General features: G+C 38.8%; 1 protein-coding gene across 7 annotated transcripts; it reads right to left on the bottom strand.

The window, feature by feature from the left end:
• Positions 1-394: 394 nt before the first annotated feature.
• pde9ac (phosphodiesterase 9ac) lies at positions 395-11772 on the bottom strand. 7 transcript variants are annotated; one of them, XM_031861282.1, is made up of 21 exons: positions 11652-11772; positions 11303-11358; positions 11082-11215; positions 9531-9601; positions 8871-8948; positions 8550-8608; positions 8358-8412; positions 8021-8091; positions 7805-7892; positions 7637-7715; positions 7453-7527; positions 7264-7350; positions 6930-7034; positions 6695-6777; positions 6260-6416; positions 6001-6114; positions 5694-5798; positions 5440-5568; positions 5258-5353; positions 4312-4394; positions 395-2451 (listed from the first exon to the last, which is right to left on the bottom strand). In XM_031861282.1, the coding sequence occupies exons 2-20, from the start codon at positions 11334-11336 to the stop codon at positions 4344-4346; spliced, it is 1671 nt and encodes a 556-aa protein (XP_031717142.1). In that variant the 5' UTR covers positions 11337-11358; positions 11652-11772; the 3' UTR covers positions 395-2451; positions 4312-4343. The 7 variants fall into 7 exon arrangements, with proteins under 7 accessions (XP_031717142.1, XP_031717144.1, XP_031717145.1 ...); XM_031861284.1 differs by having other exon boundaries at positions 4312-4388; XM_031861285.1 differs by having other exon boundaries at positions 8565-8608.
• Positions 11773-11976: the final 204 nt, after the last annotated feature.

Genomic DNA, 11976 nt, shown 5'->3' with positions numbered 1-11976 from the left:
TCAAGATGCATTTGACACAGACACAGTATCCACTTTCACGTCAACAAACGGGCCCATTGAAGTATTGTGGCAGTTATACATGATGGGACACCCAGCCTTTAGGCAAAGAGAATGACAAAAGGGTTTTAGATATCAGTCGATTTAATTAGCACTGATGGAAACATCTAACAGAATGACAAGTTAGCAGGCTGGGTGGATGCTCAAGTTGAGTGATTCATCTTTTGGTGAACTGAAATGTGAAGAAATTATAAGCGTTGGGGGCACTCACAAAAACATCTGCATGCTGAGAACCATGTTGTCACACTCTTAGAAAAAAGATCAAATAAAGCATTAAAAAAACCTTCGTTTTTCTTCTTTTTTATTGCTTTGAGATCATCAATTTACAAGTGGGATTGCAGCAGTATGCACACGAAAGGTCATGTTCATTCAAAAGAACCATCAGACCATCAACATGTGAATAAATAGTGATTTTAATCAATCTCAATCTCAACCATAGACTACAGGAGTGAAATTGAAGTTCATGAATTCTCCTACTTGAATTTGGAATGCACAAGCAAACCTAAATAAAAATATGCAGCACAAATAAAGTCTTTGGTGTTTCATTCATTACTCTGTATTATTAATGATTTCATCAGAGCTGTGTAGGTGGTATTCAGCGTGCGTGAGGTGAAGCCAACAGGTGAGGAAATAATCCCTCTGGAGTTATCGGCGACATATTGCTAAAAACGCATTGGTAATAAAAACACTGTGGAGCAGCTGGAGGAAAACCACCCAGATCTGATGTGGCTCGAAGGGAAGCTGTGGAGAGAGGGAGGGGCGTGGTCCGGGCTGAGATAAGTGGCACCTTTGGGTGGTACACATTGGATAACTGCTCATATTTCAACACATTTCTAGCCCTCAAGTCTAACATGCAGCAATAAAATGTATTTCAGTCAGGATGATGGAGCAGAGGAGCTGCCTGAAAATGGAATCTCTGCACGACAATTAATGATGTTAAGATCATGCAGTCTTACATGTGGGGTCGGAAGGGAGAAATAGTCTGATTGTAATGGGACACAACAGAAATAAGTATTGTTTTTACGTGAAGATGTCAATAAATAACTGAATCCAATAAGTGAAATGTGACCACAATTATCTAAATAGGCTCTTGCTGTGGTTTGTTATGGAATCAACAGCATGTGTCAATAATCTGCAGTGATATGAAAAACAATCCACACTAAAGAGTGATTGGATCTTTGTATCACATGGTCCTTATCAGCAACAATAATTTGCTTAGTTGTAATGAAGATGGATCTGTTGACAGGCAAGCATTGAGCATTTTAAAACGGATAAAAAGTGCAATGACTGGAATCATAACAGCTAATGAACTTGTATGGGAACATCCCCCATGACAACTAAACAAACTTGATGAAGATTGAGTAATACGGCTGCCAGAGATAGTTAGTTGAGATAGTTTTGTCAAACTATTTCTTAGGGCAGGAAGGAACTTTCACGTTTATCTACAGTAATAGTCAAGTCATGTGGCTACAAGGACGCAGTCAGCAGGTCACTTCTACCAAGGCCTCGCTTCATTCTATGTGATCATTATAAGTTTCATATCAGGCTTATTGTGTATTTTTTTTTAACTTTTCTCGAACAAACCTTGGTCACCATTTGTTGTTTTAAAATCTTTTCTACTAAATAAAGTGACTGAGTTAGTATGGAAACACTCTGAAGACACTCTGAAATGCGTGTTGTCTAACCTTTATCTATGAAGAGTGTGTGACAGATGGACAGACATACAAAACACAGTTTTACATCTATTGCGAGACATCAAAAACTTTTTTTACAGGACATATGTATAAAACCTTGGACCTTGTGTGGCTTTATTTTATTGAACGGTATTGATAACAGTGTTGATTAAGGTAAGAGAACACACACAGTCTTGATGGTTTAATTAACTGCTCATTGTGAGTGAACATAAAAAATAAAGGTGCGAAGCTGCATCTTTCTTTGGAAAACACTCAGTGCACCATATCAATCGAAAACATATTGCTACATTGAGGTGAAAACATCATACTTTGGTGCATTTTATTCTTCTACTCATGGAAAGTATTTTCCATGAGTCCTATTCTGCATGGAAATAAACATTTAAATAGATTTGTTTTTTGGATAAATTGTTCCTTCAAACTCTTGAGACACTGAAATACAAAAGAGTAGAGAGAACATGAAAAACATACATATACGGAGAGGTCCCTCTCTGTTACATCCAGTGTTAAAGTCTAAGTCAAAGTTCAAGATATGCAACCTTGACACCTAAATTTAGTTCAGTATGTTGCCAAGCAATCTCTTTTCTCTCCATTCTGATCCTGATCCATCTGCCATCTTCACAACGCAGCACAGAATGTCTTCACCGAGGCCTCAATCACATGTTTTAAAGTCTGTCCTGAGTTTGATCACAAAAGAAGACCCCTGCAATAAAATAAGAGTTTAGATTAGGAGGCAAAGAGACACAGCTGGATGTTAAGATAAAACTAAAACTAGGGAGAAGGGTCTAGCTGCAGAGCTCCAGGCTCGGGCCCACTTGTCCGTCAAACCATTTCCAGTTCCGAGCTTAAAGAACGGCTGATACTCATTGGAGAAGAGTTGGTAACACTGGGCTGGGTTTTTCGGTTGGATCATTTTGAAAAATTAGCGTACTCTTGCTAGTTTCTTAAGATTGCCAACCCTAGATTAAATATGTTGAAATAACTGTAACTAAAGTTAAGTTATGTAACATTAAGCTCCAAAAAACTTGCAACAACCTTAACGTTGAATGCTGAAATGATTAGGCTACATTAAGCTTTTTGTTCCCCTGTTGTTGTCCTAACGTTAACGTTAGTTTGCTAATGACATTAGCGCAGCTAAATAACATTACTGAACGCATAAGTACTGTTGTAGTGTAATATCAAGGTTTTCTTTACCTTGGTGTTATTGCTGTAGGTTTTGTGGTATGGGAGTAATGCAATGGACAAAAGAAGTACTTAAGTAAAAGTATAAATACTGCAGTAAAAAAACAAGTAATAGTCCTGAATTCAAAATGTTACTTAAGTAAAAGTACAGAAGTATCTTAAGCAATTCATCAATGTATTTGAGATGCTTTGTATTCTACTATACTAGGCTACTGCTTCATATAAAATAAGCATATTATAATGTTTTTATATTTAAAAAGTAGCGACTAACTTTATATGTCAGATAAATGAAGTGGAGTAAAAAGTACAATATTTACCTCTGAAATGTAGTGGAGTAGAAATGTAAAGTTCGAAATACTCAAAGTAAGTATGTCAAAATTATACTCAAGTAAATGTACTTACATGTTACATTCCAACACTGTACGAATGTGATATAATGTGTTAAATATATGCTCAGTAGGCTACTTTATTTCCAAACAATAAGCGCTATAAAACAATACACTGCACAATATAATACAGTGGACTGTAAACGTAATTTATTGATTTTCTAACATGGGTCCTGGCGATGGAGATGGGTCCCACCAACGGAGGTGCCCATGCCTGGAGCTCTGCAGCGGGACACTATTGAATCTAGGTTTAGAAGACAATTCACTCACAAAGAGATGTACCTAGATCAGCGCAAACCATGCCTGACCAAAGATAAAGTCTATGGGACTGAACTTGCCTTAGGAGCTAAGAGAATTGACATTCTTATGTGGAATGTCAAAAATTACTCACAGAGACTCAACAACTGGCACATTTTACAGAAAAGAGGGTTGTAGTTTAATTTAATAAGCAGAAAATGTTGTTTCTCGTCATTGTATAAAAAGAGTTAACATGGTGTTAAAAGCAAACAAAAACAAATGAGGGACAATTTCATCACTATGTTTCCAGCTGCGACGACAGCAAAATGAATGAAGTCCTATTGTGGCAGGACGTTACAGAAATCAAAGAGAATCAAAAAGACGTTTATGTTTCTTTCTTGTAAGCTGTTGATTTGGTCTTTCTTTCTCTTTTTTTTTGAAGGCCGATTGACTTCCACGTAGCCAAGACCCTAGCACTGCCTGAGAATTTCCCAAGCTGAGCCAATTTAGCTTGAGCCGACTAAATTAGATAACCCCCTTTGGTTTTCCTTTTGTGAGTAAATTGATATGAACTTTGGTGCTAAATTAAAAAGGAAAATCCAAAGCGATGAAAGTGCTGCACATTCCTAAAGGTGTGGCTTTTGTAGAGATCACTAGAGAGGAGAGTTGCTGTGCAGAGATGCCAGAGAGAGGCAGAGACAGAGTGCACTCATGAAACTAACACTAAAACACTAAAGGAGTCAGTTGCTTTTACTTACACAGATACCACAGCACTCACTCACTGCAGAGCTTACTTCTTCTTCCCGCCTAATGACATATTTTCAGTTTTTTTCTTCTGTGCCTCATTGAACAAAAGACACACCTTTATGTTAGCAAGTGGTTTAATATGTGCGTGCGTGTGTGTATGCATGTGTGTCACCCCACCCATGAAACACAAATTTCATAACTGATAATTGGTAGCTTCAGGTGAAATGCTTCGATGACGCTGTGTAGATTTATTTGGTTTTGTTCTCTACATCCCTTCCTCTCACAGTAGGAGTATTTCATTGTTTTAAGCCCTTACACTCTGCTTACTGTCAAGACTAGCAGTGTACTTTGGTATGTACACTGCCAGCCTCATCAATGCTACACAATGACATGTTTGAAACCATGCAGAAATGTCACTTTTGCCTGTGATCAATGTGTGTGTAAAAACAATTTACTTGATTTGACTTGCCTGCAACTGGTCAGAGCCAAGAAATAGTCTGGCACATAGCACACCATGAAATGATGAGGCGTTGTTTTCAACCACTGGTTTTTGTACATCTATAATGTGTTAATAGCTGAGCTTTAGAGGTGCTGTTTGGCGGATTTTGTTAACACTTCACAGAGCCCTTTTTCAGCTAAGCTAAACTAACCAGCTGCTGACAATAGCCTTATATCTAACAGCTGTCATCTAATCTGATTAGAAGAAATAAACCAAAATATTAAACTATTCCTTTAAATTATAATATTTCTCGAAAAGTTTTCACATGGTGAAGCTTCTCTTCCTAACTCCCCCTTCAGCCTACCCACTATGTTATAGAGTGTCAGGTGACTATAAACAGGTGATGTAGTTTGACATGTTTTGAAAATAGTATAGTATAACATAAAGATATGGGGGTTTGAACAAAGTTTGATTGTGCTTACAGACAGACAGATAGAATACAATAGAATAGGTTCTACCTCTGTCATGGCATCATCAATCTGTTTCAGCTCCTCATAGTGGTCACGCGAGTCTCTCAAAGGCTGAACCATGATCTCTTCAATCTGAGGAAAAAGCTGTTGGACGCCACAGTAAGAGCATTCATTAATAATCAGTGTGTGTCTTGGTAAAGGAACACATCTGTACACACACATTGTCCTACCTTCATGACAGTCTCAAACATTGGGATGAGGACAAACTTGATGAATCCGATCTGAGCGGTGGGTTTGGTGACTTTATCTCTGTCCATGAAGGGAGCCACAGGGAGACCCTCACACTTCTCCCTGTCACTCTAGCAAGGCACATAAGTAGAAATATAGTCATCTAGCTATTGCTCACAATCAACCACTATGGTCCTTCATCTTGATGGATTTAGATAATGGATTTCAGTTATGTGAATGCTTCGGTTGAGGTCACCTGCATGAAGTACTCCTCCAGCAAGCAGTCCACCCATGGCTCAGCTACCTCAGTTGGCCTCACTTCGTTGGAAATGTCACAGCACTTGATCAAAACCATCTTCAGCTGAAAACACACCCACATGTACAAACATACATACAACACAAAACACAGAATAAAGGAGCCTATACATCATCAAGACACAGACAGCATCTACTGATCACAGCACGCTCAACAGATTAAGGCCTGCTTATGTTGAGGTCTCGTATGTTCAGTACAATAAACAGCTGATGTCAAGTGGTGACGCAAAGTGATCTTGTATACATACACATGTCACATGCTCTTCATTGGCAAAATCAAAGTTGTCCACTTTTTGCTTAAAGGAGTCTAGTATCTCCCCGTGTCTGGCCATGTCGGTGGCCAGAATGAGGGTGATGATTGCCTGGAAATATAAAACCAAAAGTCAGTTTGCACGACACATTTAAGGACACATTTAAGACCAAAATTGTCTTCAGATTAACATATGTGACAAGACTATGTATGATTAAGATAAAGCTCAGCATGCTTGTCTTGAATTTACGTCCCACCTGTCGGATCTGTTTGAATGCCTCAGGATCCACATTTGCAAAAATATTGCACTCAGGAAGAGAGAGGATCTGGAAGGCCACAGCACAGTGATGGTTCTCCAGCGGAGATATGTCATTGTAGCGCACTGCCAGCTCTGTGCGGGCATTGATTTGGTACCTGGTGGGTGGATGACACGGGTGAATGGATAGATTGATAGGATATTTCAACGAAGCTTCCCTGATAAGAGAGGTCCTCGCCTGCCCAAAACTCAGACCAAAAACAACACTCTAATCTGAATCAGCCTGTTTTCATACCCGAACTCTCTTCATGCTGAACTAGTTTCACAGTACATTGACAGCAGTGTTGTGAAGCAGATGTCAAAACATACCGGGGTCAATGGGCATCTGCAGTGCTATATCTGTTAACACACCTATAGACAGAATAGTGAGTATTACGTGTTGTTGTAGCCAGGGTGGTCCAGGTCATGACACACTGCAGCTGTCATTAGAATGCCAATATCTGTGAGAGTCACCTTGTCCTGGACAACAGTGTAAATAAAAGTTATTTAGAAATCATCCCAAAAAATGGAAATTCTGGAAATTCATTGAATGGTACTTGAAACTAAATACTACTTGTAAAAAATGATGCTCAATTGTTCTTATCATGAATACACACAAATATGCACCATACCTGTAGGTTGCAGAGGTTAATCATGCCATACATCATCTGACTAACGCAAAAGCAGTGGCGAAAGTTGTGGAAAGGATTATTACGGTAGTTCTCCTGAATTGCCAACTGGAAGACAAGAGAATAAATTATTCAGCCACTGACTGCAGAATCTCAAATCAAAAGTATTTCCAGCCCCGTACGATTTTAAAATGATTTTGTTATCTGTGTAAGAATGCTGATATTACTCTTAGCAACACATCTGCCTTGTAAGTAATAGCTTGTTTGGAATCTGCACCATGTGCATGGCGGTATATATATCCATGTGCTTGGTTATCCTTTACTGCTCTAACTGTACCAGCCAGCGTTTGAGTGTGATGGGGTTCATGTTGAATTCCTTCACCAGTCCCAAGTCATGGTACATATACTCCAAACAACTTAGCATCTGCAGCCACAAAGGAAGAGAAAAGACATTCAGACATCAGTCACTTGGACAACATGGAATGGAAATGTCTGATAGAGTTATGGAGCGGCAGTGTCAACAAACCTCGTTATGTTCCCAGTGCCAGACATCGAATGTTGGCTTCTTGAGTGCCTCAATAGTCTCCTGAGACAGTGTGTACTGTATATGCCAAATAAACAAGTCCATCAGAACTTCAAATGAGGCTGTAACTATTCATGAAGTTAGCTTGTTCTAATAGTATTTAAAGTAGTCGTCCCAGTGGACATACTTTGGGGTAATTGGGGACATCTCGTCTAGGAGTTACCTTCTTCCCATCGTCAAAGTTGTATTTACATGGACAGTTTACTCTGAAAGAAATCCCCAAAAGGTAATTTGACGTGATTTGGTTTCTGTTGACACCTGTAAAATGTAATGTCTAACTTCGTATTCATTTCACCTGCCACCACCTCTTGAAGTCATCTCATCTCGTAGCTTTTTCAGATCATTTTTACACTTCTCAATCTCCACCACCTTCAAGCCCTCCACTGAAACAAGATGACAGGAAATATTGCAGTTGTATCTCGATTTTTACTCACATCTCAGTATTGTATTAGAGGGGGATTTTCTGGGGGATCATTTCATTCAACTGTCTACTCTAAAATGTACCACTCACGTTCCACTCTCTTCTCCAGCATTGCTAGCCTGTTGGTGACCTCGGTCTTCAACTCGTTAATGCGAAAGGCTCTGTGGGGCAAAAGAATAGAAAATGATGAGAGGCTGAAACACGTTTCACATGGTTCATTGATCATGGCGACAAAATTAAACTGGAATGGGCCCTTCAAAATAAATGACAGAGGTGAAAGAACTTGGCTGATTAAACTAGGCTCCATAGGCTGAAGCTTGTGCTTATCATTGAAAGTTACTGGTGTCAGGTATGTGTGCGAGGTATGTGTGAAGGTGGGGAAGGGAAGGCTTCAGCCACAACATAACATGAACAACTGAGGCGTTACCTGCTGAACTGATCAGCCACCTGGGACAACACGTTCTGAAACATGTCCTCCTTCTCTGCGGACATAAATACACTCCTGATAAATCATCTTGAAAGCTACCACGTTGTCAAGATTGGTATTTTCAAGTTTATTATTACTTTCACAGTGGATGTGTTGTTGATGCATGAATGTATTTGTGAAAGGAAAATAGACCTGTTGTAGCTGTACCTCCAATTTGACCAGTAGACAGAGGGACAACTTTGTACAGAGAGCTGTGAGGAAATAAGAGGATCAATTATTATTCCTAAATCTTGACATCAGTTTAACAATCTCTTTATATTATTTTTCTTTTGCAAAGATTTACAGTTGATGGAGCAATTTCAGCACAAGGTTAATTAAGTTAGCGGTTGGTTGTGGTTGGAAGTTTGAAAAAAAGGCCCTGAATTGGGGTGGGGATTCAGAAAAAGATGACATAAGTGAAATGTAAATCTGAGATTTCTATACAAATACAATATGATAATGCTGGTATGTTACTTTGAAGAGTTGGTGGGCATGGTGGGATCTATGGAGACCAAGGCTCCATCTGGGTCCATCAACATGATGGCAGTGTTCCTGCGGTGAGAGGATTAGAGGAACAGTGACAAAAACAGAAGTGCGCTGTGTTTTATTCACTCCCCTTAATATTTCACACTGTTTCATAACTATAAAGTCTTTTGAACATTTTTATTTTTTTAAAGCAGTGCTAAACATCAGATTAGAGATGAACAGAAATGATCCACATGCATTATATAAAAGTTTTTAGAAAATACACAAAACTAAATTTCTTCATTGTGTCAAGAATATATAATCTCCTCTATTACAAAGTAGAGTAGAGAATGAAAGAGGATAACTACGTATTAAAACTTTATTTTCCTCATTAAAGGCACACAACTGAAGTATAGGTGATGATGATGATCTTGCTTTAATCATGTATTATTGTCTGCTTTTATGTGCATGGCTAATGTGATATGTCTGTCTGTTAGCTGCAAGTGCTCGTTGTATGTTAGTGGCTGTTTTGCTGCATAATAATCTTATGTTTTGTGATATTTTTGTGCAGTTTCATGGGAAATATCTAAGGTTTTCAAGTATGCCCAGAGACACAGATAGGGAGGGATGTGATGTAAATAATTAAAATAACTAATCAAAACAACAAACCTGGGAATGTTAGATGAGGAACACAAAAGCTCCTTGATGTCACATGGGCTGCAGTGCCCACTGAACACCACCTGTGAGGTAAACACATTTTGTATAAATTCAATACATAATGGAAATGATGGGAGAAGGCTGTTGCATTGGATCAACTTCGTAGTATGTGCTACTTATCATCATGTCACATCATATTACAAAACCTCTTCTGCCGTGCACAAACCCAGCACAGTGTGTCTATGGTTTTTTGGCACACCTGCGTACAAGCTGCTGCTGTGGTTTTCATATAAGGCCTCAGTGTTCGTACAGGGTGGGAAGGTTATCAAATTTCATGTGTTTTTCAGACAACAGAATCACACGGGAATGTAAAATAAGGCTCTACTCGTTTCATGGTTGAATAAGGTCAAGTCACCAGGGAGACCCATAAGGACAGCTGGAGTGTGAGTGTTCATGGAGCTGTAGAAGTTAGCCACATTCCTGAGCTTGAACCTGTCCAGTTTACAGGACATTGTAGTACATGCATAGAGATTATAAAATGTAAAAAAAGTCTAAAAGGTTGATAGCATGGGCGCATAAACCCTGTGCAAAAACTGTGATCTACATCTTGAAGGGAGCAGGTGCAGCAGACAAACATTCAGCCTCAGGCCGTGGGCTCGGGCTCTTGAACAGACATGTGTCATCGGCAGCTCTCTGCTTGAAGCACTCTACATCGCCAGATCTGAGCATGTTTGGAACGCTGCATCTCAAGCGTCAAACCATTTCTCACGACTGTTTAAATGGTCAATAAGCTGTTGCTCCACTGTCGTTATGACACAAAAATGAAATTGCATGAGACATTTTTTTCTTTTATGCTAGCCCTTAGCTTAATTGCTGCTTCAAAACAAATAAGGATGAAATTGATAAAAATCCATATTTTCAATCATATACAACAGAGCTGAAAGCTGGCAGAAATGAATGTTGGTGTGTAAGCCGTTAACAACGGGTGTTTGCTTCTGTCAGTAACACCGGTAAGGCCACATGCTCTGCATCATCGTCTAATCTCCTCTTCAGCAGAGGTTAGCCACTGGGAATACTTGCTATGTGAGTCAAGATGGCAAATTAAGAAATACATTTTTAAATGCCATAATTCATGTTGTGTAGTCCCAGCCGCATGCATTTAAACATATTTTGGATTGTATTGCCGAAACAATTCATACAACATTAATTCCCCTTGATTGATTGAAATTGACATTAGTTAGATACCTAATTAACCATTATTTTATGTGTATACTGTAGAAATAGTTTTGCAACAACCTCTACAGTGATATTTTAAAATCTATTTACACATAAAGATTATTAAATCTTTATGTGTTTCCATTTATTTCCAATCCCATGAAATATATTTGCAGGCAAAAAAAAGGATAATCTTTCAAAAAAAAGCCTAAACATATAGTCCAAAACCAGCCCATTTCACACAGCAGAAAAATACATTTCCAAAATGGGTTTAGTCACATTATATCAATAATAAACAGGGAAAAAAAGATATTAGAAATTCAGCATTTCCATCTGAATTGGACCCACCTTTTGCACTTTCCCTTCCACATCCAGGTAAATGGTTTTAGGGGTATAGGAGGAGGAGCTGGAGCCCATGTTGACCTCCCTCTCCTCTCTTACACACCTGCAAAGATTCTGGCTCAAAGACCTGATCAACAAACCTGATGAGCCAATAGAAAAACAAATAAACGGAGAACGCATATTTCTTTTTAGTACTTTCATAGATACAGCTGAGTGTACAATAATACCTGATAAAAACACTAAGTCATGATGACAAAACATCAGCAACAGGGGAGCATGCTTTCTGTCAACAAATTTGAAAAAAACATAATAATCAAGATTTTGCTGTTGCCAATCTCCAGTTTAATATAAATAATAAACAAATACAAAATATAGAGGAATGCAAAGACAAAACATTACCATGGAAATATATAAAACATGACGAATAAAATTGCCATTTGCATTTCGTTTTTTTCATAATTCACAGCCGGTTTTCACATTGCAATCAAATATTGAAACTTTTTTTTTCAATGAAAAACAATAAAAAAGTTTGAGAATATCACAGTCAGATTAATTGAAAATAGCAACAGCACTCACAGTGTCAGCGATGCAGCTTCCCCTGTGGAGACTGAGGTGCTGAGGATGCAGCTGATTCACATACAGACACACAAATACACACAAAGGGAGAGCTATGGGGAGGAGAGAGAGAGGAGGTGAGTGATGGAGAAGGCGAGGAAGGGTGTGTGTGAGGGAGCCAGAGAGGTATGGAGTACTATGAGTATAACTGGCACTCTAACTGGTTGCCAGGGTACAGTTACTATAGAGAAAAAAGACAACCCTAATGTCTCACGTGATGCAGGGCTTTCACCTGCGCTGGTCACACACGTCTTATCCACATGATTCACTGTATCACAAAGAAACA

This window comes from Anarrhichthys ocellatus, unplaced genomic scaffold (assembly GCF_004355925.1).
Source record: "Anarrhichthys ocellatus isolate YVR2014 unplaced genomic scaffold, GSC_Weel_1.0 scaffold24, whole genome shotgun sequence".
Taxonomy (NCBI): Eukaryota; Metazoa; Chordata; class Actinopteri; order Perciformes; family Anarhichadidae; genus Anarrhichthys; species Anarrhichthys ocellatus.
This window is presented reverse-complemented; position numbering and strand designations above follow the sequence as displayed.

What these genes read in the sequence shown, in the direction of transcription:
- pde9ac (XM_031861279.1), bottom strand. Translation starts at nt 11,336, where the DNA reads ATGTTTTGTCATCATGACTTAGTGTTTTTATCAG. An exon ending in ATGTCCCCAATTACCCCAAA is followed by an intron (nt 7,528 to 7,636) that starts GTATGTCCACTG and finishes TGGCATATACAG; the next exon opens with TACACACTGTCTCAGGAGAC. An exon ending in TCACACTCAAACGCTGGCTG is followed by an intron (nt 7,035 to 7,263) that starts GTACAGTTAGAG and finishes CTTGTCTTCCAG; the next exon opens with TTGGCAATTCAGGAGAACTA.